At 44.5% G+C, this 24,945-nt stretch overlaps 1 protein-coding gene across 4 annotated transcripts in view; it reads left to right on the forward strand.

The window, feature by feature from the left end:
* The window catches only part of LLGL2 (LLGL scribble cell polarity complex component 2), a 62,675-nt gene that overhangs the window by 31,653 nt on the left and 6,077 nt on the right, over window positions 1-24,945 (forward strand). For 3 of the 4 annotated variants that reach the window (XM_073312132.1, XM_073312131.1, XM_073312133.1), the window contains 18 exons: window positions 458-555; window positions 1,874-1,955; window positions 3,555-3,670; window positions 4,410-4,568; window positions 6,011-6,173; window positions 6,367-6,499; window positions 7,672-7,726; window positions 7,990-8,144; window positions 12,044-12,261; window positions 12,808-12,875; window positions 13,930-14,083; window positions 14,220-14,324; window positions 15,493-15,785; window positions 16,058-16,211; window positions 21,170-21,320; window positions 21,826-21,942; window positions 23,568-23,734; window positions 24,656-24,920. In XM_073312132.1, the coding sequence (XP_073168233.1) occupies window positions 458-555; window positions 1,874-1,955; window positions 3,555-3,670; window positions 4,410-4,568; window positions 6,011-6,173; window positions 6,367-6,499; window positions 7,672-7,726; window positions 7,990-8,144; window positions 12,044-12,261; window positions 12,808-12,875; window positions 13,930-14,083; window positions 14,220-14,324; window positions 15,493-15,785; window positions 16,058-16,211; window positions 21,170-21,320; window positions 21,826-21,942; window positions 23,568-23,734; window positions 24,656-24,920 (2,653 nt within the window). The remainder of the gene's footprint in view (window positions 1-457; window positions 556-1,873; window positions 1,956-3,554; window positions 3,671-4,409; window positions 4,569-6,010; window positions 6,174-6,366; window positions 6,500-7,671; window positions 7,727-7,989; window positions 8,145-12,043; window positions 12,262-12,807; window positions 12,876-13,929; window positions 14,084-14,219; window positions 14,325-15,492; window positions 15,786-16,057; window positions 16,212-21,169; window positions 21,321-21,825; window positions 21,943-23,567; window positions 23,735-24,655; window positions 24,921-24,945) is intronic. The other variant, XM_073312134.1, reaches the window with a different exon arrangement.

Below are 24,945 nucleotides of genomic sequence, written 5' to 3' on the forward strand. Positions count from 1 at the left end.
CTGGAGATGTCCAGAGCTTGAATCATGATTTAACAAAGGTGACTTGGAGTGGAGTTGATAAGAGGATTGACTGCGTGCAGTGTAGTGAGTCTTGTAGGTTGTGCTCAGGCGAATTTCTAAGTTTATAACCCTTATAAAACATGAGGAGTCCAACTGGATCCTTGTTTTGGAATATTCCTTTGCCATTTCTATTGTGGCAAAAAGTGCAGTATTTCAACTTTTATGCATCTGTACTGAATAACCAGGAGATCTTGGTAAGTAGATTTGATGGTTATTGACAGAGCTGAGCTGAGACAATCAAACTTCTGTTGGAGCATATTTTGACTTAAAACATTATCTTTGAACCTGCTATATTTGAAACAACTAAACCATATTTAATTTCTGGCTTTTCTGTCCATGTATGATGCACAATGCCCATGACACTACATGTTCTTGAGGTGTTTTTTGTTTTCACCAGACTGTAGAACATGGATTTCCTCACCAGCCCAGTGCATTGGGATATAGCCCCTCTCTCCATCTTATGGCTATCGGGACCAGATCAGGAGCCATCAAACTGTATCCTTTCTACACATGTGATTTAGAACTTGCAGTGTCAGGCTGGATTCTCAGATTGTCTGGAGTTTTATCCCACAAACAAAGCAAAGAACCTCACCCAGTAACCTCAGTAACCCTTCTGTTTGAGCTCTAGCACTGCTTTTAGAGAGATGGTTAATTACTCTTGCTTAATTTTTCACCTTATTTTTGTCTGTAGTGGAATATATGATCTTCAGAAATGAGCAAAGTACATGGAACATGACTAATGAATCTTGTTTTCCCTTATCCAGTTTTATATGTAATTGTGTTCATATAATGCATTTAACATTTGTATGTATTATATGGAAGCAGTAAAAGCGGGTGAAGTGATCTGATTCCTTTTAGAGAGAGAAAATGGGTGAGGTAATATCTTTTATTGGTCAGACCTGAAGATGAGCTCTGTGTAAACTCAAAAGCTTGTCTCTCTCACCGACAGAAGTTGGCCCAATAAAAGATATTCCCTCGCCCACCTTGCCTCTCTAATATCCTGGGACCAACAGGATTACAATAACACTGCATACAACAAATTCCTTTTAGCAAGTAAGATCGTATGTGGAGGATCAGACTAGATGAGCATAATGATCCTTTCTGGCCTTAAAACCAAATTGTCCCTTATTGTAAACTCCAAGGCTATCTTAATACTGTAAAGTGGGAGAGGGAGACTATTTTTTTTTAATGAATACCATCTCAAAGGTTGAAATTTGCCATGAAGACATTCTGCTTCCTGGATTAAAGTCCCCTAATGTTGGGCCAGAAGTAAAACTGTTGAAGGCAGTTGTTTGTCCAGTCCCAGGATAGCGTGTATTGTGTATACACAAAGGCATTGAGAGGCGGTTCCCATGACACAAGGCCAGCTGAGTTTGGAATGAAAGAGGCGTTCACTCCAACCCAGAAAGGAAAAGTTAGAGCTGTCTGCTTGCTTAATCATTTCCAGCACTGTTTGTGTTCAGAGAGGCTGAGCTCTGCAGGAAGGCGTTGGCCATCTGTCTCCTGGTTACAGATTGGTTAAGCAGGGATTGAAGTGTGTGGGAAACCACTAACAACCTTTAGAGAAAGCTGGGTGCAGCCACCCTTTCTACATCTCCCCCAAACTACCAAATAAAAACTCCTGTACTTGCTTTCCATTGTTGTGTGCACACTAAACTTGAACTAGGCATGTATGGATTCAAAGGAATCTATGATCACCACTGATTCCACTCGGTTTCTAACTAAATCTCATCTCATTTGCTAGCAACTGCTCCTCAGGTGATTGTAGCTGTGGGTGATCTTTAATACTGTTGATCCTCAACAAACATTTCAGATATGGTGCTCCTGGGGTGGAGTTTATGGGTTTACATGAAGAGAATAATACCGTCATGCAGATACACTTTATTCCCGGCCAGGTGAGTGGAATTCATATACCTCAGTTACTGTGTGTGTGTGTGAGCACCTTTGAAAACCCATTGACTTGGAAATGGAGGATGGATGGACTCACCTCCAAGCCCTGAGTTCTAGAATCCTTTTGGGCTGTGTAATGTCTGTGTCCTAGAAATGCTGGGTCTGTGACAGGCCTCCGCAGTGTTGTTCGTTGTGCTGTAAATTGCACCCATTGTCGTGAAGATGTTAGTCATAAACATAGAGAGAGCACCTTTAATTGAGCTCAGAAAGCACCTGGTGGTAGTGGCAACAGGATTAGGATAAAGAAAAGGAGTACTTGTGGCACCTTAGAGACTAACCAATTTGAGCATAAGCTTTCGTGAGCTACAGCTCACTTCATCGGATGCACTGCATCCGATGAAGTGAGCTGTAGCTCACGAAAGCTTATGCTCAAATAAACTGGTTAGTCTCTAAGGTGCCACAAGTACTCCTTATCTTTTTGTGAATACAGACTAACACGGCTGTTACTCTGAAACCTGTCAGGATTAGGATAGTTGCTGTTGCAAGAGGCTGTCTGAAAGGGCTTCCTTTTGTATTGCAACCTGCATTCCTGTAGTGGTGGTATATCCCTTTTCCTCTGTGCTATGTAGTGCTCGCCAGGTGACACAGCAGCTGCTGTTCAGCAGGTTTCATCATTCTTTGGCCTGACATGCTTTGGCTAACCTAGCCACTTTTAAGCTTCCTTCCTTTGCTCTTGCATAGTATGGCTTCACCACTAACTAAAAATGGGAAGATAAAATTCCCCAGATGCCTGTTGGCTTTCTAACTGCCTTCCTCCCCGTTCCCCTCCCTCCCCCCGCCCGCAACCTGACTAATTAGTAGACCAGCGTGCCACAAGTACTCCTTTTCTTTTCACTGTCTGACTCACCCATTTGGGGAGAGCAGTGTTGTATATGAGAGGGTGTGAATTCTCTAGATAGTAAACCACGCAAAATTTAATGGTATAAACTGAAACTCCCATGGGGGAGTATTGCATGTTGTACCAGGTGTGGCTTCAGCAGGCAAAAAATGCTTCATTTGAATTACAACTGGCAGGGCTGGGCTCATAAAAGGAGTCTGTGGCACCACCCTTGAGAATGAAGTTGGACGCAAAGAATGCAGGATGAGTGGTGAAGTGGAATACACCAGCAACTCCCAAAGCAGGGGTGTGGAGGGGTGTGTACCCACCTCAGCAAACCATGAAGGAAGTAAATACTGTGTGCTAGCTACAACATAGCTCTCTGAAATAGGTAGCAGAGTGTGGGATTTACCAATTGATGAAAGTGCAGCTAATATTGCATCCTTCAGAGGATCAGACCCTCATCCCTCCCTGCTGGTAGATTGGATAAGAAGCAGACAATAAATGCTTTTAAGCCTGCACGCCATTCTGTGTAGTCCCGCAGTCCCTTACTGCCTGAGTCAGCAGAATTCTGCTGAATATAACTGTAAGCCCGCTGCTCTGTGCGACCGGTTCCTGAATCCTGGATTAACTGAGGTAATCCCCGAACAGCAGTGGTTTATTGCTTGATTTAGTATACTGCTTTTAAATAGGTTGCTTTCTTTATGATCATGTCTCTTGATTTTAGTGCCAGCTGGTGACACTGCTGGATGATAACAGCTTGCATCTCTGGAGCCTGAAGCAGCATAGTGGGGCATCTGAGCTGCAGGAGGAGCAACGCTTCACACTTCGGGGGCCTCCTGGGTATTGTGCTCTAATATTGCTCTTTCTCTCCTTCCTGTGCCACCCACACAGCAGTTTATGAAGTGCACTCTGACATGGCTTAGTTCACAGTGCCCTGATTTAGGGCCCAATCCACCTTTCGACTGAAGTCAATAGGGGTGTTTTCCATTGGCGTCAACAGGATTTGAATGAGGCCTCATCTGAATACAAAGGTGCACCAATTTAAAGGCCTATTTTTAAAATACATTTAGTTTAAATCTGTGCAACTCTGTATACTCACTCAAATCAATTTAAACCTGACATATATGTTGAGCTTACCCCTGTAACTACTCTTACATCAGTAAGTCTGTCCACAGATTTAACTAAATCATTTAAACCACAGTTTAAAATATTCCAGTATTTCTAGTTTAACTTTTTCCAGTTTCTGGACAACTTATTTATTTCTGCTCCTGTGGGTAGTTAGATGAGTTTCCCCTTAATAGTGACTAACACACACCGCTCTCTATCAATGCATTTCTGGATTATTTTTAGGTTTATTTTAAAGCTGGTGTTCTGCTTCCAAAAAAACCAAGATCCTGGCTCAAAGCTCCATTTGTCCAGCAAAATGCTTACTGAATCTCTTGCAAATGGCTTATGGGTAAAGCAGGGGTCAGCTTTCATCTGAGGCTCTATGGAGCTGTTTAAATGAATACCGTAGCTGCTTCTCTCTAGAACTGATCTCCTTCACAGGCAGTTAACTGGTTTCTTTTTGCATTCACAGATCTCCTCCAAGTGCCACCCAGATAACGGTTGTCCTTCCACATTCATCACGGGAAGTTCTGTACCTTGGCACTGAGAGTGGCAATGTCTTTGTGGTAGAGCTCCCGTCCTTCAGACTGTTAGAGGATAGGACCATCACCTCTGAGGCAGTGCTGCAGCGGTGAGCAAATGGGTATATTGACCAATGGGATTGGTCATGTATAGACATGACAGAAGGGAAAAGTTTGTGTGTTGCACTTAACCAATTTTTTATTCCAGTTTGTACACTGGAGCCTAACTTATATTAAATGTTACAGGCTGCAAATGTTGGATGGTGTTGGAGAGACAAATCCTTACTCTGGGCCCTAGTTTGTCTGCGTTATACAGATGGTATTCTCTGGACAGGAATAACCCAAGACAGTTATAGCAGAGGTGCTGTAGAACATTGCAGAACTATTTAGGGGAAGCATGCAGTAGGTCTGCAAATGCTGTGCCTGTCTCATCTAGTGCTCAGTCCCTCATGATTAAGGGTACAATTTTGTCATGGATATTTTTAGTAAAAGTCATGGACCGGTCATGGGCAATAAACAAAAATTCACAGAAGCCATGACCGGTCCCTGACTTTTAGTAAAAACATTCCTGACAAAATGAGGAGGCAGGAGGGTCCGGCACCCTGTCCCGTTGCATGCAGTGGCTGGGAGCTGTGGCCCCCCAACTCCTGCAAGGGGTGAGGAGCTGCGGGGGGATCCCCTGCCATCAGCAGCGGCTGGGAGCTTGGGGGGGAGGGAGGGGAGATCCTCCACTGCCCTGTGAGGCTGGGGAGCACCAGGGTCTCCCAGCCACTGCTGCAGTGCTCCAATGTCATGGATTCTGTCACTTCTGCAACCTCAGTGACATAATTGTACCCTTACTCATGATTATGTATCCAAGTCTCGCCAACAAATATTAAATTAATTTAAGGTTCCAGAATGTTTAACAAGGCATTTAATTTTTTATATGGGCGATGGGCAAAGTTGCTACCTCTTTCCTATGTCTACAGAAACTCAGGGTAACATTTTCAAAAATGCCCAAGGTTCCTACGGTGCTTTGGATGCTTTAGAAAATTTTGCCCTGATTCCTTATGTACCTGTAACCTTTTGAGGTGGGAGTCTCACCAAAAAACACATTTTGTGGAATGCATTGCTTCCAGTGCTGGCTGTAAGCACAAACGGTTGGCAACAGGCTCGTGTCAGCTTCATCCCACTGCCTGTGGCTCTCCTCTCCGCTCTTTCCCTGCCCTTGTCAGTGGGACTGGAGAGGGAGATAGCTCACATCCTTTCTACTCCCCGCTTTGTGGGCTTCCTGCTGTAGATTTCATCACAGGCATCTGATTTCCCCTTCTGATGGTGGGACTGGGCAAGGAGGTCCTCTCTTTTAGAGTCTCCACAGTAGTTTCCTTGCTTAATGCCCTGCAAATCGTAAGGATCTTGGCTGAGTTTTAAAAGATGCCATGCTTGTTCTCACCCTTCTAAGAGTTTCACCTTCCCTGTCCTTCCCAGCATGTTTCTCTCCCATACTTACGCTGTCAATGTGGCTGTCATAGGCAGGTGCACGTGGATTAATTTTTCTCCGCATTTTGCCCAGGGTGCCAGAAGACTATCTTAACAGGCGGTCGTTTGAATTGGTTGAAGCCTTACGGGAGCATCCCAGGAACCCTGGCCAGATTCTGATTGGATACAGCAGGGGCCTCATTGTCCTCTGGGACGTGCATAACAAAAGAGTGTCGCACCACTTCCTGGGCAGTCAGGTATTAATGAGGGCTGAAATCATTGGGCATGAGCAAGGTGAGCCCTCCTCTCTCCAGGGTTCTCTGAAGAAATAGATCCAGGAGGTACAGGGAGAGCCAACTCCGTTATTTCGCTCTTATGAATGTATATTCCGGTTCTAGAAGGGTTAAAGATTCTCTGGATGTCGGTCATTCTGTGTCTCTTCCTCCCTAGCAACTGGAGAACCTCTTTTGGCAGAAGGATGGCCGTCAAATCATTAGCTGCCATTATGATGGAAGTTATGCCCAGTGGCCAGTATCCAATGATAACAGGCAGCCTGAGCCCCTGGAAAGCAAAGTGCCTTATGGTCAGTATATGTGTGATAGAAACAAACTGCTTCTGTGCTGAGGCTTAAACTGCTTTTGTTGAACTGCTCTTAAATTCAAAGTCGCTTCAAGCCCCTCTGGGATCTCGGAGACAAGCTCTCCCCTGGTGTGTAGTCATGGCAGCGCAATGCAGAGCTGTTGCCCCAATGGGCATTAAACATCTTAACTCAAAGGGGTCTCTTAAATCCAGTTTGCTTTGGCTTTGAACTCTGCTGAAGCAAGGATGTCTAACTGAATGTCTGTACTGAGCATAGATGAGCAGGAGGTAAAAATCTGCGTACAGAAGCATAGCTCACATGATTGGGAAAGGAGCTAGGGATTCAGTTTTATTCCTTGTTCTGAGTCAGGTGTCCAGCTTGTTGCCGGCACGCAGTGCCAAGAGGCAAAACAACAGCAGGGGTTCGTTACCCGGTGTGCTTCACTCAATAATTACAACGGGGTGGAGAAGCAGAAAAGTTTATTTGAAGCTTCAAAAAGGTACAGGGAGACTAGAATCTCAAATCCTGTACCCAGAGCAGGAAGTTACACAGGCTTTTATACATATATACATTTATACTTATGTAATAGCAAGCTGCCCTAAGTATCCATATAGCCAGCCAATCCAGTTACCAGCTAGTTGAATTTCTTCTCTGGTCTGTTACTTCAGTGCTAAAGAGGAAGTGATGCCTCTTGTTGGCTGAAACTCCTCAAAAGAGGATGACTTCTTCCTTTTGCCATATGGAGGCCTCCATATTGGCCTGATCTGGCCTTTAGAGCTTACTATCACCCCTGCGTTAACCAGAAGAGAGTGCTGGAAATTGAGGCACTTCTAGTTAATGCAGAGGTGATAGTAACCAGAACTGCATTACTGACAGCAATACAAGTCAGCTACCCTTTGGCCTTAGCCTTCTTCGCACTGAATAATACTACGAGAAATGGCATCTCCTAGAGAAAGTACTGCTTCTCTGAGTTCAGCACAGTGAGGTGCCACTGCTCCACATACTATTCAGCTCATGTGGCCCTACCATGTATTTGGCACTTTTGTCACTATTAAGCAGAATAATTAAAAAGGGCCTTCAATTTCCACTCTGCTTCCCCTTGCTAGAAATATGAACGCCACCTAATGGAAGATGCATCTTACAATTGTGGTAACTTTGTAAATCTGTCATCCTAGGTCCTTTCCCTTGCAAGGCCATTTCCAAGATTTATTGGCAGACGACAAAGAATGGGTAGGTCTCGTTTATTCATTTCCCTCCCACCTACTGTTTACAAGAGATGCTTAAGATAATAAAGGGGTTGGGGGTGGGAAAGCACAAGTTTTCTTGTAATCCGTTGCTGACTACACTGGTCTCTCACATGTAGCCCCTTTTGAGTAACACTGTAGGGAGCCTTTGTCAAACGTTGGGGCCTTAAACTTTCTCAGTTAATAAGTTTTTGGTGAAATAGATGGACTCTAAAGAGAGCACAAACGTTGTGTGTCTTTGTTTTTAAGGCTACCTTACATTATATTCCAAGGAGGGATGCCCCGGGCTAGCTATGGTGACCGGCACAGTATCTCTGTCATCCATGGCAGCCAGCAGACTGCCTTTGACTTTACATCGCGGGTGATAGACTTCTTTGTTATCTGCAATGCAGATCCTGCTGCAGGTATGTGTTGACAAGGTGCCCCTTCTCTTCTGAAGAGTCAGGGGCAGCCTGGAGTTGCTCTATGGGTGGAGATTCTGGACATGACAAGTAGCAGCTTAGATGCAAAGCACTGTTTTGCTTGTGTTGGGTTGTTTTGTATCATTTTAAATGTCTCAAGATGCAATTTATAAGTGAAGTGTGAAATACTGGCAGCAGTGATGGATCAGCTATAAACTTCGTAAGCACCCACTAAAACCCACTTGTTGTATTATTGTTCATGCTCTTATCAGCTCATGGAAACAGAGCAAGGCTGGACATGGAGCATGATTAAGTTACAAGATCCAGTTCTGAATATTTCTATTAAGAGACAGCGCGTCAAAGGGGACTGTAATTAAAAAAAAACAATCTCAGACTGGGAGTGAGTAGCTTTCTTAATTAGTGTCTGGGTTTATGACATGAGGCTCCATGTAGCATATGAACAAAGGGTAAGGTTACAACTAAGGGTTGGTATACAAAGCATTTGATTAATTCTCTGCTGGCCAACACAAATGTTCACATTTTTTTATACAGCTTAGAAATGACTCAATCGTATTTGTTCCACCAGCTCCCGATCAGCATGTCCCATAGCGTCTCCTTTTCCTGCTAGCAATGTGGAGCCTTTGCTACCTAAGTTTGCAATACCTGGAATCACTTCCTCTCTTTATCCATCAGATCTGAATGTGTCAATGATCCAGCCCCCACCTGACTCTTTTTTTTTTCCCCCAAAACCTTTCTGGTTCTCCTGCCCATTTCACTATTGCTACTGATCTCGCCTTCAGAACAGATGTCAACTTAGTTATTTTAAGTTACAGAAATACACTGTTTAAAAAAAAATAAAAATGGTTGAGTGAATTGCAAAACTAAGTGCCTCGGGGGTTCTGTGAGCAACTCTCTCCTGTCATGTGCTATTTAGCCTTGCTTTTTCAGTTTATGGTGGTCTATAATACAGAGAAGACTTCCAGTTTTAATAGATAGATGTCTTGGAGAAGCAGACATCTAGTTTGGAAACTAAACACTGTAGCTGTTTCCATGACTTTAAAGGATTTTTTTCAGTTGGACTTTATTTGCTTCTTTATGATGTATGATGAAAGCAGGAAAGATATTTGTCACTATAACCTTGTTGACACTAACTACCTATTACAGATAAGGTTACAGTGTCTTCCAGGATAGACAAGACCTGAATTTCTTATTTTAAAAGACAAGCTTTCAGTCCTCCTTTATACATCCTATAGAAGCACATGAGCCAATTTTTTTTAACCTTGCAAGTGTTGGCTCTGAGATGCTGACAAGAGAATATATTTGAAGTTGGAATGATCAGAGTTTTATGATCACACTTGACACTTCTAAACACAATTCCTGGATGTGAATTAAGAGGCTTTAGCCTGAAATAACTACAAGCTACCAAGCTTGTACTGCCCAAGAATTGAGCAATCCAGTTTGCCTGTGTTTCTAATGTGTGCACGCAGGAGCTGTTAGAGGAAGCTGTAGCTGCAGCACTTCAGACCAGGAAGTTATTTACAACTAAATGTCGTGTCTGTGGTCAGCAAGCTTCCTTGTGGCTGAGTGCCTAATACTAGTGGATCTGCCCAGCTCACCTTACGTGCCCCTTAGAGTGTTCTTCATGATGGAAGTAGCGAGGGGTGGCTATATCCCAAAGCCACTTGAATGAATGAGTGTGAAGCTTGTGTATAGCAGCATGATTCTAGTAGGCAGCTCTTTCCCTTCCCCCATCTTCAGACTGAGAATACTTTTAAAAAAAATAAACGTGCAGATTGGATATTCCTGTTTGTTTCCAGCTGTTAGTGGGTGGATGGATGGGAGACACATGCGTAACACACTATTGCCTGTACTGTTAGACTGTGCATCTACAGTGTACTGTCCATACTATTAATGCTGTACCAAGGTGCAGTGCCCACTATATTTATATAGTGCTTATAGCTGCATGGTGCTCTATGGATGTACAAGAGACTGGGTTGTTGCCCTGCAGAGTTTATCTCAATTAGGCACAGTGAAGGACAGCAGACTGAGGAGCAAAATAACAAAACACTTAGTTCTTTTAGCTATATCGTATCCCCACCACCACTTTATATATGGAGAAACTGAGTCACAGAAGTGACTAGACTAGGGTTGTTCAGCAGGCCAGAGCCAGAAGTACAACCCAGATCACCTGACTCCTAACCCAGTGTGAGGTAGAGAAATAATGCACTTAAAGCAAATATTAATACACTGAGTATCTTGTAGGGTTTGTTTAGGAGATTTTGTTACTTGTGAGTCTTATACTTCAGATGGTCAGACAAGTGAGCAGGAGGTGAATTAATGGTGGAAAACTAATCCAAATAGAGTTGTGAGCAGAGAGATGGCCAAGGAGAGCTGTTTGGGGTATGATAAGTGGGCTGCGTTGATGTGAATGCAGCTGTGTTCACTTTGTTAGATTTTCCACTAAAATAAAGTGCACTTATGTAGTTTTTATATGATGCTCTTTAAAGAGCTGAAAAACCGGCATTAATAAATAATTTAGATATGGGTAGAGCCCAACTTTGGTTTTCCCATCAGTAACATGGCTGCCTTGCAACATATGTAAAAGCATGAATATCAGGGTGCAGTGAAGGGAGAGGGGCGCAGAGGGCCCATGACGAGATGGGAGTGCTGTCTAGCCCCTACTTAAGTGAGTGGCATTGTGACCCTGTGCACCAGGATGCAATGCCACTCATTCAGATTTGGCCTAGCCAGCCCCCTGTCCTGATGACGGGCTGTCCAGGCCAAAGTTGAGTAAGTGGTGTTGTGGTCCTGGTGCGCAGGGTCGCATTGCCACTCACGTTTGGGGCTGCCAGTAATCTGAGCCCCCTCCTGAGCAAAATTCTGGTTGAGCTTTTAAGTGTTAATACCATATACAGTAATACGGAATTCTATAAGTCTCAGCTTTGTGGTTGCATTAACGGCTTTTTGTACGTAATTGATAATTGTAGTGCTGTTACAGGTATAGAAATGTTCTTTTCAAGCATTGCAGATGGCACAGCACACCAGAAGCAGGGAAGCTTCAGATGTCTGAGAGCTGAAATGTAAACATTTGTCAATTCCAAGTAGCACAGCATTTCCCAGAACCTGCTGCATTACTGCTTTTAAGCAGCTTAGCCTTGAGGGACTGAGGTCTTAACAGAGCACTGAAACAGTCATTGCCGGGGTGAATACATACCCATCCATCCCAGCCATTATTAGCTAACTGTAGGTCAAAGGCCTCTTGGGTATATCTACACTGCAATAAAAAAATCCACGCCACTGAGTCTCAGAGCTTGGGTCAGTTGACTTGGGCTCACGGACTGTGGGGCTAAAGATAGCAGTATAGCTGTTCAGGCTGGGGATGGAGCATAGGCTCTGAGACCCTGCAAAGCGGGAGGGTCTCAGAGCCAGGGCCTGAATGTCTCCAGTGAAATTTTAGCCCCACAGCCTGAGCCCCATGGGCCCGAGTCAGCTGACCCAGGTACAGCCACAGGTCTTTTATTGCAGTCTAGATGTACCCAAATGACATTAGGAGTCAGATTTGGTCAACAATGTGGCTGACCCTCTGCAGGACTTTCTATTAATGCTGCTGAGGTTTTGTCACACTTGTTGAGAGCTGTTGTTTCGAGTTTCTGGCTAAATATGCAGGTTAGTCCAAAAATAGTTGAGGAGTATTTATTTACTGCTGTTCACAATCATGTTTGTGGGGAGAAGCTTCATGGGAATATATTTTCATACCTATTCTATAGGAAGCGTATTTCTACTGTTAGAGCATATGTAGCTAATTTTGTGATTAAAGCACTAGGTGCATCATCTTATCAAAGCACTATCAAAACCCAGTGAATAAGCCAGTTGAATAGTTTCAATGAATTTTCTTTGCACAGAGTTTGATGACCCCTCTGCTATGGTGGTGCTAGCCGAAGAAGAGCTGGTGGTAATAGACCTAAAGAGTGCAGGCTGGCCAGCAGTCCATCCTCCGTACCTGGCATCTCTCCACTGCTCAGCCATCACCTGTTCACACCACGTCTCCAATATCCCACTGAAACTGTGGGAGAGGGTGATCAGCGCTGGAAGCAAACAGAACTCTCATTACTCAAATATGGTACGGCAGCTTTAAGCATGCACCCATTCACATGCACATAAGAACATTATAACATACTCAGTAGGTATCTTTTCTGCCCGGCTGGCTGCAGAATGCCAAGTGAAGCACTGTTGTGGTTGGTGGCAGTACTAAGAAGTCCTGCTCCCAAAAGACCACCGACTTAGTGAAGACAACTATTTGGAATTCAAAATACTTAGTTCTCCAGCTTTCAGCAGCTCTTAGTAAAAGTGATCTCCAGCTCAGATTGTTTCCAGCAGGCAGTGCTAGCAAGCAAAGCTGCTTCTAAACCAGCAGCTGTCAGCCAGAGCAGCTCCTTAAAGAGGAAACTTGAATATAACAACTCCTAACCAAGAAAGTACAACTGATGAGATCAGAACTAGTACATCTAATCTTAATCCAAACAAAGGCTAACAGAATACGCACAGACAGATGCTCTTTCCTTGTAGCTCATGCTTTCCTGTTCTCCTCCCTCTCTATGGCATGCTCTGTTGCACTCTCATTTCACAGACAGTCATGGTGTGGTCTTCAAGAGTGTTTTCTTTTTAGCCCTGGCTGATAGATGGTGGCACCAACCTGGCTCCAGATCCTCCCCAGAGGGACCTGCTCCTTACAGGGTAAGTGCTTAAACTGATGAAAATCAAGGCTTCCTGCCCAGTATTTACCCATTTTTGAATTGCGTGTGTTCCTGTCATAAGTGTCACATGAATAGACTTGACTCCTGAGCTCTCTTCTGCAGAGAGTAGGTCACCACTTCTTGAAGCTGGACTGCTGATTTTTAAAGCTAGTGACCTATAACGTGTCAGAGCAGTTAAGCCATAACTTTTATGACAGGAAGTCATCCTGTCTTTGATCATCGTGAAAAAACTATTGACCCTTCCCAAGATGGTCTAAATTTCAACACTGGAATTAGTCAAACAGTCAAGACAAATTATGCCAGTTCAGCGGGAACAATATATCTGCAGGAGTGTGTCTCACCCTCACCAGTATAAATCAAGAATAACTCTATGGGAGTTGCAGCAGTTTTACATAATTGATACAAATGAGCACAATCAGACCCGTATGGTCTAGACATTTCAGTTTCTGATGTTACACTGGATGCTAGAATGAGATAATTTCCCTGTCCATGTTGTACAAGAAGTCTGCCCCTCTACTGCTTTTCATCTGGAATTTCACAACACTTTTCAAACATCCCTGCCAGGTAATTCTATAGGATTTTCAGTGTCGGGATTCTTGACACAACTAGCTCTTCTTAGAGGTGCAGGGGTGCTGCAGGAAAGATCAAAGTTGCATTAGCAGAGCAGTCACCCATGACTCAGAATGTTGTTGTTGCTACGGGCTAGGAGTAAGGGGATGGAGGTGAACTGAAGGTAATATTCCTTTCCTATTTCTGGCTCTGTCAGTGTTCTTAAATCCTTTTATTTTACAACATCAGCTTCATAAAACCCAGTAGGAGTGCAAACTAAAATTCTCCCTAGGATTCAGGGATGTGTAAAAGGACTGCTTTCACACCTTAGCATGTATGTCTCAGGTTGTGCCTCCTGTCTTTAAAATAGCTGGTCTCTTAGAAGGGGGGATTCTGCTTTCTCTTTCTGTCTCTTTCCCTCCTGCTCTCTCCCCATGCTGCGACAGCTATTAGTGAATGACTTGTTTCTGACTCTTCCCCATCAGGCACGAGGATGGCACTGTGCGGTTTTGGGATGCTTCAGGTGTTTGCTTGCGCCTCCTTTATAAGCTGAGCACTGTGAGGGTCTTCCTCACAGACGCAGATCCCAATGACAACATGAACCCGCTGGGTGAGGATGAATGGCCTCCGCTGCGTAAGGTGAGATGGCAGTCACTCAGGTAAACTTTCTGAACCTAGAGAGTTTGCATTCCTACTGTTGTTGCCTATCCACTTTGCAGCTGCAGTGCTAAGGCCAGCTTGTGTTGATGTGACCTCTTTACATTCCATCCACCAGGTTGGTTCCTTTGACCCTTACAGCGATGACCCCAGGCTCGGGATCCAGAAGATTTACCTGTGTAAATACAGCGGCTATCTGACCGTAGCTGGTACGGCAGGGCAGGTACTGAAACTGTAAAACTGATTTTTTGGTGGTCTGCTTTTAAGAGTGCTTCTTGACTAGCATAGGAAATACAACACAAACTAGAAATGGAGGACAAAATTGATTCCCCTCTGGGGGTGAGTTTTCTTCACTCTGTAAATAGAGCCATTTTGTGGAAGGTCCCCCTATCTGTCAGCTCCTTCTTGTCTATACTGTATTCTCCCCCTTCTGTCTGATTTGACCCTTCAGCCCTGAGGTAGTTGCCAGCTACCTGGGTTTTTATGCTTCAGCTTTTTAAAACTTTCCCCCTGATTGTCTCTGCCTGTTGTCTGTACGCCTTCGCTATTTGCATTTTGTGCAGGCACACTGCCTGCTAGCTAGCCAGTTGGATCCTGGTGTTGCTGGTGCCTAATCAGTAAGTGGCACCACCTTGCAACATTCATATAACGGAGAAGCTTGGAGACCATTTAAAGTGGCTGGGTCAGTTCGCAATCCTGCTGACAGGAGGAGGTATTGCTGTGCCTCTGGGGAGCCTTTGGGGAGGCAACCGGCCTGAGGCTTTCTCGCTATCTAGTGCAACTGCAGCAGGGGCTGATGGTTCTTTGCCCTCCCTGTTCTCAGAGCTTGATGCTGTTGTAACCCTTTTCTGTGACTGACACCCATGATCCTTACGTATTTCAGCCAAAAAAGGTAAACTACCTCTGCTGTCTCCCTTGTTCCTGTTCCTTGCAAGAGCCTGTGTTATTGCTGTGACAGAAGACCCCATTTTGGTGTCTGTATAATGTTTCCATTAGCCTGTGCTACAATCCTCCTTCCGTGAAGACATAACGTGTCTCCTCTCATGTAAACTGACCATGAGCGCCTGTGCTTTGCTTTGTCCCCCAAGCCCTCTCCTCTTCTTAGGAAGCACTGAATGAGTTAGGATGGTTTGATTTGAAGTAACCAAATTTGGTAGCTAGAATGTCATGCTGCCAACATAATTAATCAAATTAAGAAATTTTTAAAATGGGAGGCAAAAGTTCTCATGGAAACTTTGCCCAATGGGTGTCCGTTTGTCATAGGAGTCAGATGGGGAGGCATGTGGTCATGCTGGAAACAAGTATGCATGTTGAAGCCATCGAGAGATCAGGTGGAGTCTAAAAGCTCTGGGCATTGCACAAAGCCTCTGAGCTTATTCCTGTTCCCTCAGATACTGGTGATGGAACTGAACGATGAAGAGTCGGAGCATGTTGTGGACCACGCTGAAGCAGACTTACTACAGGACCAAGAAGGCTATAAGTGGAAAGGTCACGAGAGGCTAAAGGCCCGAGATGAACCTGTCCGATTTGAACCTGGCTTCCAACCATTTGTCCTGGTTCAGTGTCAACCACCTGCTGTGGTCACGTCACTGGCCCTTCACTCTGAATGGAAGCTCGTGGCCTTTGGTACCAGCCATGGCTTTGGGCTCTTTGATCACCAGCAGAAACGACTGGTCTTTGTCAAGTAAGTCTCTTCCTTTCTGGCATGATATGGGTACTTCCCGAGGTATGGGAGCAGGCTGGCTAGCTCTTCCAGGCAGTCCTAGTAAGAGTTGGTATTTCCTGGTTTATGGAGATCAATGGGTATAGAGAAAAGTCTTCTCCTGCTGGGATGAGTGTCTCTCCTGTGCTTGTTAGTAAGAGTTCACATGCCTAGCTACCAGTTGCTCCCGTACTGCCAGCCAGCTGGTCAGAAAAGCAACTGAGCACACCTGCCAAATCTCTTTTTTGTCTTAGATGTACGTTGCATCCCAGTGACCAGCTGGCCTTGGAAGGCCCTTTGTCTCGGGTGAAGTCCTTGAAGAAATCCCTCCGGCAGTCGTTCAGGCGGATCCGGAGAAGCAGGGTGTCTAGCAGGAAGCGGCGAGCTGGCGGTGGGATCACTGGGGAGGTGAGTCAGTCTGTCTCTAAGGGCTTGTCTATATGATGGGTAAGCTCACAGGAGCTGGTGCACACTAGCTATTCTGCACTAACTCCCCATGTATACACTCTTGCTGCACACTGAAGTGCCTTTGTGTGTGTTCACTTAATACACTTTGGAGTCGTATTAAGCTAAACTGCCTCAGGGCACCCTTCATGCACAGTAAGTGTGTGCACTTGTGGGGAGTCTGTGTGCAGTAAGCTAGTGTGTGAATTTAAAGCACACTAACTTCCCTGTGTAGACAGGCCCTAAGCCTGAGCCCTGTAAACTCCTGCTTGGACCACACGGTGGGGAGAGCAGGGTAATGCAGATGTTCTTAATCTTCAGTCTTAGGTCTGGTCTATACTACAGAGTTAAGTCAATGTAAGACCGCTTATTCTGACCTAACTCTGTAAGCGACTACACTAAAATGTATCTCCCACCGTTGTAACTCCTCCACTATACCAACTTTACTCCACCTTCATGAGAGGTGTAGTGCTTAACTCAAAGTAGTTGGGTCAACAGGGTCAGTGTCGTGTCAGTTATATCGACTGTTGCTGCCTTTCAGATACCATCCCAGAATGTCCCACATTAGCAGTTAAATTGGTGCACTCGCTCCTGGTGAGGACATGCACTATGAGCAGAAAGAGCAAAGTATGGACGTGTAAAACCAATTCAATTCTGCGGTGGCTGTACGTCGACATAACTCAGGTCAACTTATTTTTGTAGTGTAGACTTGCCCTTACTGTACAAATTGCAGCTTGACGTAATGGCCTGCACACAGGGCAAGCCTGCAGAATTAAGTTGACTTAACTTAGGTCAGCATATAGCTGCCACAGTAATTGTGCATTCTACACTTAGCTCCTAGTGTTGACAGTGCGCATCCTCACCAGGAGTCCCTGTGTCAATTGTACTGTCAGTACGGGGTGTTGTGGGATAGTTGTTGAAAGCTGGTAACAGTCTATGTAATCAATGCAGTGTCTACACTGATACTGAGTCACCCTAATTACATCGACGTTGACTCTATGCCTCTCATGAAGGTGAAGATAAGTTGGCGTAGCAGGGAAGTTACATCGGCGGGAGCGAAATTTTAGTGTAGACACATACATAGTTAGGTCAACGTAAGCTGCCTTGCATCAACCTAACTCTGTAGTGTATCCGGCCTCAGTCTTGTCACTCCTAACATTGGTAACTATTTACTCCTGGGGGAATTCTGTGCCAAAAAAATTAAAAATCTGTGTATTTTATTTGTCAAAATAACACAGTATAATCACACCAGTTTCAGTTATTTTCAGTCATTTATTTCAAAATACCAGTCAGCAAGTGTTTCTGTAACAATACAGAAAAAAAGATTCAGGAAATGTTTTTTGACAAATAGATTCCTTACTAGATATATTAGTACAGAACTCTGAGTAATAAATAATTTAAACTACAATATGGAACCATATTTTCTGCACCCCTGAGAAGCAGTGCAATAGCTTGGGGGGGAGTTGGGGGTAATGGAGGAGCTGAGGGAGAGGGAAGTAATTGCTGGGTGTGAACTTGGAGGATTGTTTGGTATGGGTGGGAAAAGTATGGAATAGGTTTTTTGGGGGGGATGGGAAGGGATTGTTAGGAAGCTTCCCCCATGCAGACCCTGGCTAACCCCAGCCTCTCCCATTCAGTCAGGCACATGTGTCCCTGTACCCCCATGTGTCCTTGCACCCCCTGTCCCCATGTGTTCCTCCACCCCCACTCAGACACCCTGACCCATCTCTATGTGGTCCTGTACCCCCTCCCACTGTCCCCATGTGTCTGAGCCCCCATTCAGTCACCCCCTGTCTCCATGTGGCCCTGCACCTTCACTCCCGCTCAGCCCCTGCCCAAGTCTCTCCTCCTGACTAGCCCTTATGAGCCCATCTGACAACACACACCCCCCTCCCCGCCTGCCCAGCAGCCCCACACTGTCTGTCTCCCGATAGCCCCTGTCTCCTGACCTGGCCTAACAGGCACTGTGAAGAAGACAGGGTCTTTCTCTTCCCTTACTTGCTGGGACATCCTGTTCTGTTCTATCACCACAGCTCTTTCTGGTGGGTGAAAGGTGGAACTGCAGTTTCTTTTTTGCTTATAAAAAAAAATATGCGTGGCTCATTAATTATGCGCACACATGGTGCAGAATTCCCCCAGGAGTAACTATTTAGATATAGAACACTTGACTAACTCTGTTTTGGATCTTTATCTGGCAAAACGCTCTGTCCGGAGTTGAAATAAAAATATTAATAAAATACAGAAATTCGTCAAGGACCAAAGTTGGGCATTTTCCTTCACTTGCTTGCCACTGCCTTTCTCCTCCCCTACACTATAAAGAGATAGTGTAGGGGAGGAGAAATCTTCCAGGGGAGATTGAGGGAGGCTTTATACCCAAAGTTAAATTCCCCTCTAGAGAGGAAGACTCTCTCTAAAGGTAACTACTTGATGTCTTTGAGAGACAAGGTAACTGAGGTAATCGCTTTTATTGGACCAGTTTCTGTTGGTGAGAGGGACAATTGTTCAAGCTCCACAGAGCTCTTCTTCAGGTCTGGGAAAGATCATCAGTGTCACAGCTAATGCAAGGTGGAACAGATTGTTAAGTACAAGGAGTTAACGTTGCAAGAAACCATTCAAAATGACATGCGCAATTAATACTTCTGCAGTCGTGGAACAAAGAGTTAATGCGTTACAGATTGTTGTAATGAGATAGAAAGCCAGGTTCGCTACTGAGTCCATGATTTTTGGTGTCCAGCAGAGTTATGAATTTAAACTTCCAGGCTTGTCTTTTAAGGTGTTGTGCAGGTTTCCTTTGACAAATTGGACTGAGAGGCCAGATATGGAGTGTTCGTTTTGTGAAAAGTATTCACTCCCAGATATGATGATGATTTTTGTCTTTTATCCGAGGTCATTCGAGAGCATAGTGATTGTCTTGTTTCACCCACATAGTTGTTGGCGCATTTGATTCACCAGATAAGGTGCACGGCATGTGTAGGCACTGTGGATCTTGAAAGGTGTGTTTTGTGGGGTATTGATCATTATAGCAGTGAATATAAGACTGCAGGTTTTGCCTATGTTAGGGCAGTGTCTGGTACTGGTTTGAGTTGGTGTATTCTGGTCTGTGGGGAGCTCGCTTCTGATGCGTCGTTTGAAGGTCAGAAAAGGGGATTTAGAAAGATTTTTTTTTTTTAGGATGTGGTCCCCATCAAGTATGAGTGGCAATTATTTGATACCCCATATGGGTTCCAGTATAGGGTGGTATGTGATAACTAGGGATGTGCAGTCAGTGGCTTTTTTTTTTCTAAATTGAAGCAGGTGCTCTCAGGGAATTAGGGTTACCCTGTTCCATGGTGTGATCTACTTCTCTGATAAAGAAGTTTGGTGAGGGTGATTTTAAGTGTGTTAACATGTATATCCTGGATATTCTCCTCAGAGCATATTCTGTGGTATCTGAGTGCCTGGCTGTAGATAATTGATTTCTTGGCATATCTGGATTGGTTGCTGGATCTGCGAGAGGGTTCTGTTGAAGCTGATAGTGGTGCTCGGGAAGTTGATGCTGGTGCGGGTTTGATTGCAGAGTTTGATGGATGGGTGGTGGTAGTTCAAGTTGTGGTGGAAATCTGAGGGAGTTTAGGTCATCTGTCCAGCAGATGAAAATATCATCAATGTATCTCAGGTTTGTCACTGGTTTTGTGGAGCATGGTCCAGAAATTCTTCCTCAAGATGGCCTATGAAGAGGTTGGCATATTAGGGAACCATCCTAGTACCCATGGCTGTTTGCATGGTTTGGACAAATTGTTTTTTGTTGAATATAAAGTTGTTATGGGTGAGGATGAAATGGATGAGTCTGGCAATGTGTTTGGGGTGGATATCTGAGTGTTGTCCATTTTCTTGTAGATATTTGAGGCAGACAGTGATGTCGTCGTCATGAGGGTCGTTGGTGTATAGGGAAGTGATATCCATTGGCCAATATGATGTTCTGAGAGAGCTTGTTGGTGTTGTGGTGTTTGTGGAAGAAATAGGTTATGTCCTGGAGGAAGCGGGCCCTTTGTGTGGTGAGTGGTTTGAGGATGGTTTCTATGAGTCCTGATATTTCCTGAGTAAGAGCGCCATGGCCAGATATGTTGGGTCTGCCTGGGTTCCCTTGTTTGTGTTTCTTGGGAGGCATGTATAAGATCCCTGGCATGTGTTCATGGGGGATGAGGTGATAGTGTTTCTCTTGGAGTTGTCTGGGGAAGGATTTGATGATATCCTTAAAATCCTATGTGAATTGTGGTGTGGGGTTGTCTTTGAGTTCTTTATGGGAAGTGGTGTCAGGGTCGTCAGTTGGCCTTGTTTATGTAGTTGTCATGGTTGAGGACTATGATGTCATCCCCCTTGTCTGCTGGCTTGGTCACTATTTGGTGGTTGGATTTCAGGGGCTGTATAGCTTGTCTTCTCAATAGAGGTTGGTCCAATAAAACTTCACCAAAGGAAGTTGATCTAATGAGATATTACCTCCCCAAGCTGGTTTCTTTCATATCCTGGGACCAATACAGCTACAACAACACAAGCAAAAATGAAAGTCCAGTGCTCCCTCTGCTCAGCCTATTGCACTAGCAAAAGTGGCCAGTGTTGGAGAAATGCAGATTTCTTTGAATATGCAGGAGGGAGTTAAGGAAATGAAAATGTAATTCTCATCTTTCTGTAGGATTCAGGTAGACTGAATAGCCTCTGCACATTCACACTTATGGGATGCACAGGCCTGGGCTGGAACATCCTGCTAGTGTGAATATGCAGAGTCCATTTTGAAGAACTTGGGTTACAAGTAAGTAACCTTAATTTACCAGCATCTGTTAATCCCTACTTGCTGCCTCTCCTATGCTAGAAGGGATTGTTGAGGAGGAAAGAGAAATGTTATGTCTGAGAGAACTTGCCTCATCCCCTCTGTTCTTCATGTGAAGGTGCAAGAGGCGAATTCCAGGTTTGACCAAGATGCATTACAGGAGATGGAACTGGCTCCAATCCAGAGGAAGATCGAAGCGCGGTCCGCAGAAGATTCCTTCACTGGCTTTGTGCGCACCTTGTACTTCGCAGACACCTTTTTGAGAGACAGTGAGTAGAAGGAGCTTGCCACCGCCACGCTCTGCACTATGTTCGTCTAGATTATAGACCCAGCACTCCCTTCGTGTACTCCCTGTAGCACTGAAACTATTCAGTCTAGAGCCAAAGTAAATGAGTGAGAGCAGAGCTGTTCTGTATGATCACTACCAGCTGCTGATTGATCCATGACTAAACAGGTTCACCTTCTTGGGGGAGAATTTGAAGTATGTGGTTTTCAAATAGGATGAAGCTTCTTTGGCCTTAAACACCATTCATAGTCTCTTCGCCTCTGGCTGCCAAAAGTCAATACCCTGACGAGGAGAGGATGTGGTTCCTCTTAATCCTGTTGGGGATGCATCAGATACCAAACTGATCCTACATTTGAATTTCCCTCTCATCACGTATGTGCTTGGGTTAGTGTGAGCATATACATTTGCATACAGACAGTAGAACCATTCCATCACATTTGAAAGTTCCTGGAAAGATACCCTGCTCATGGGCTTTATACCTGGTCCAGGTTCTCGCCACTGCCCCTCCTTGTGGGCAGGCACCAATGGAGGCACAGTCTATGCGTTCTGTTTGCGTGTTCCACCAGCGGAGAGAAGGATGGATGAGCCTGTCAAGGCAGAGCAGGGTGAGTATCGCTCACTAGTGGGAACTTGTGAAACAGCCCTAATGGAATCAGAGGGGCTGCTGTTATGTACTGCTAGAAAGCTGCAAAGCTGTTAGTTATAAATGGAGAGCAACATGACCTGGAAACATTATGGTTGGCCAGGAGGAGAGATCTGATTACGTTTTGACCAATAGTAGCTCGGAGTTCAGCTTTTGATTATACAGTAGAACCTCCGTTATGAACACCTTGGGAATGGAAATTGTTCGTAACTCTGAACAAAACATTATGGTGGTTCATTCAAAAGTTTACCACTGAACATTGACTTAATACAACTTTGAAACTTTACAATGCAGAAGAAAAATGCTGCTTTCCCTTTTATTTTAGTAGTTTACATGTAACACAGAACTGTGCTGTATTTGCTTTTTTTTTTTTTATTTTGATCTCTGCTGCTGCCTGATTGTGTACTTCTGGTTCCAAATGTGGTGTGTGGTTGACCGGTCAGTTCGTAACTCTGAGGTTCTACTGTAAATGGGTTCTACTGTCCCCTGAACCTCTTTAGTTTTCATTCCCATTAAGCTGCTGGTGAAGGCACTGTCCCTATACTCGGCCACTGAACTCTGCCAACAAGACATTTTCTCGCCCCCACCCCTCACTTTCTAGTTTATCATTCTGATGGGGGGCCCGTTATATCCTTTCGCTCCACCATTAATAGTACATGTGTATCGGTTAAAATGAGCCAGTTCTATCCAACACGGCAACAGTGGGAATCTGCTGTCTTGCTCATTTAAAACTCGTTTGACCTTGTGCACTTAGTTAGGAGGCAAAGACCCTACTTTATAGGCCAGAGTCATCCATGGACTTTGCCTAAAATTATCTCTAAAAGGTGACTCTTTGGAACTTCCATACGCTAAATGTGACTGTTTTGAAAACGACTGTATAACCATTGTGTGCTTTTGCCTGTGGTGCTAATCCAGGAGGTGTTAGTTCGGAGCAAAAGTACATTAGGTGACCAGCATCATTTAATTATTCCTGCTTCAAATACCACTTGCTTGGATGGGTGCGTATCAGTAGTAGTCTCAGACAACATATTGATGGGTGCTTTGGGGAAACCTACAATAACAGCCTAATCCATTTACACATTTCTTAAACCCTTGTCAGTTGGAATTTGGAAACAATGTTTGAATTCAGTTTAAATGCCCATTCTAATTAAACTGGATTCTAAAGCTGTTTGATCACACAGTATGAAAGCAGTTGAATTATTAGATGCATATTGTAGCCTAGGATGGCTTTAACATGGCTGATCAAAATGCTTTAGAAAGTACTCTTGGTAAAGTGTCATTTCTAGAATCATGGCTTTAGGGCAAGCAGTTAACTAACATTTCTACAGATACTGGTGCTGGTGCATAAGCAAAGGAAGCAAACACAAAGAGCCATATAGGGGTCTCTTGTAAAAAAATAAATAAATAAAATAAATAAACAAAAAATAAACAATGTGCTAGTTGGAAGACTCAGATTGGGTGTAGAAATGCAGCATTGTCTCATTTCAAGAGGACGTGTGAGAGTTCTAACACTATGCTTGTCACATCCTCTCGGCTGGTATCATATCTGTCTGTTTTCTCACCCTTCTCCACGTCTTGTCTGTCTAGCCAAGGAAATTCAGCTGATGCACAGGGCTCCTGTTGTGGGGATACTTGTCTTGGATGGGCATGGCACTCCCCTCCCAGAGCCGCTAGAAGTAGCACATGACCTTTCTAAAAGTCCTGATATGCAAGGCAGCCATCAACTTCTTGTGGTGTCTGAAGAGCAGTTTAAGGTAAATACAGTCCACATGCATCTCGTCTGATATAAATTCCCCTTTTTAAGGTATTGATCTGTACTCCTAGGGATGGATTACAGTAGCTCCTAGGAACTGCAGTCTAGGATCTGGCTCCCTTGTGCTTGGCACCATACAGACAAATGAAGACTCTCCCTGCCCCACAGAACATAGACTTGGTGTCAGGGCAGAACTGACGCATGAAATGGACAAGTGGAAGTGGGAGTTTAGTATAATGCAGATGGAGAATATAGGAATGTTTGTAGATTGATTTAAAACTCTTTGACAGCTGCAGTAATTGGCCATTGGGAGAAGCTTTAGATTCTGCAGATTATAGTTTAGGGGACATGACTCTTTACAAAGGACACTGAGAATTGGCAAGTGTTCAAAAATTGTTCTCACTGCTTTTGCCAAATAGCTACATAACCAGTAATTGACTGGTTTAAGGAAGGAGACTCTAGGAATAATTTATCGGGGATCTCCTTGTCGTTTTAATGTGGTAGAGTGGGCTGTTGGGTTAATCCCAACTTTTCCCTGTGGATATCCTTTGTGGCTGGAGGGGAAGGGGTTTGAGAGGACAAGAGATAAGTTGTAATGAGGGTCTGCGATTTGAAGCGTTACATTTTCTTCCAGTGATGTCAGTGGCAAAGTTCCCATTGACTTGAGTGACAGCAGGAACAGGCCCTGAAGTTGAGACCATGGCTGGCTACACTTATGCCTGTTCAGTATCCCATGATATCCAGGCCTCATTTTAAGCAGGAAGGCAGATTCAGCCTTCATTTCTGTGCATGCTGTTGGGCAAAGGTTCCCTATGAATCCAGGCTTTGTTAAAGCAGGAGGGAGCAGCACCATTCCTGAGCTGGGGTTGTTGGCAGTGTACAGCGTGGAGGTGTATTATGTGGCTTTTTTTCCTCCTGGCAGGTATTCACGCTGCCCAAGGTTAGCTCCAAACTGAAGTTCAAGCTGACAGCTCTGGAAGGCTGTAGGGTACGAAAAGTGACAGTCGCTAACTTTGGCAGCTGCAAGACTGATGATTATACTGAAAATGACCTGGCCATCCTCACTAACCTGGGAGACATTCAGATCATCTCTCTGCCCTTCCTCAAGTTACAGATCCGCTACCCCTGTATCCGTAAGGAAGATGTGAGTGGCATTGCTTCCTGTGTCTTCACCAAATATGGCCAAGGTAATGGCACAAACAGCATAAGCTC

Source organism: Lepidochelys kempii, chromosome 14, assembly GCF_965140265.1.
Source record: "Lepidochelys kempii isolate rLepKem1 chromosome 14, rLepKem1.hap2, whole genome shotgun sequence".
NCBI classification, from domain to species: Eukaryota; Metazoa; Chordata; order Testudines; family Cheloniidae; genus Lepidochelys; species Lepidochelys kempii.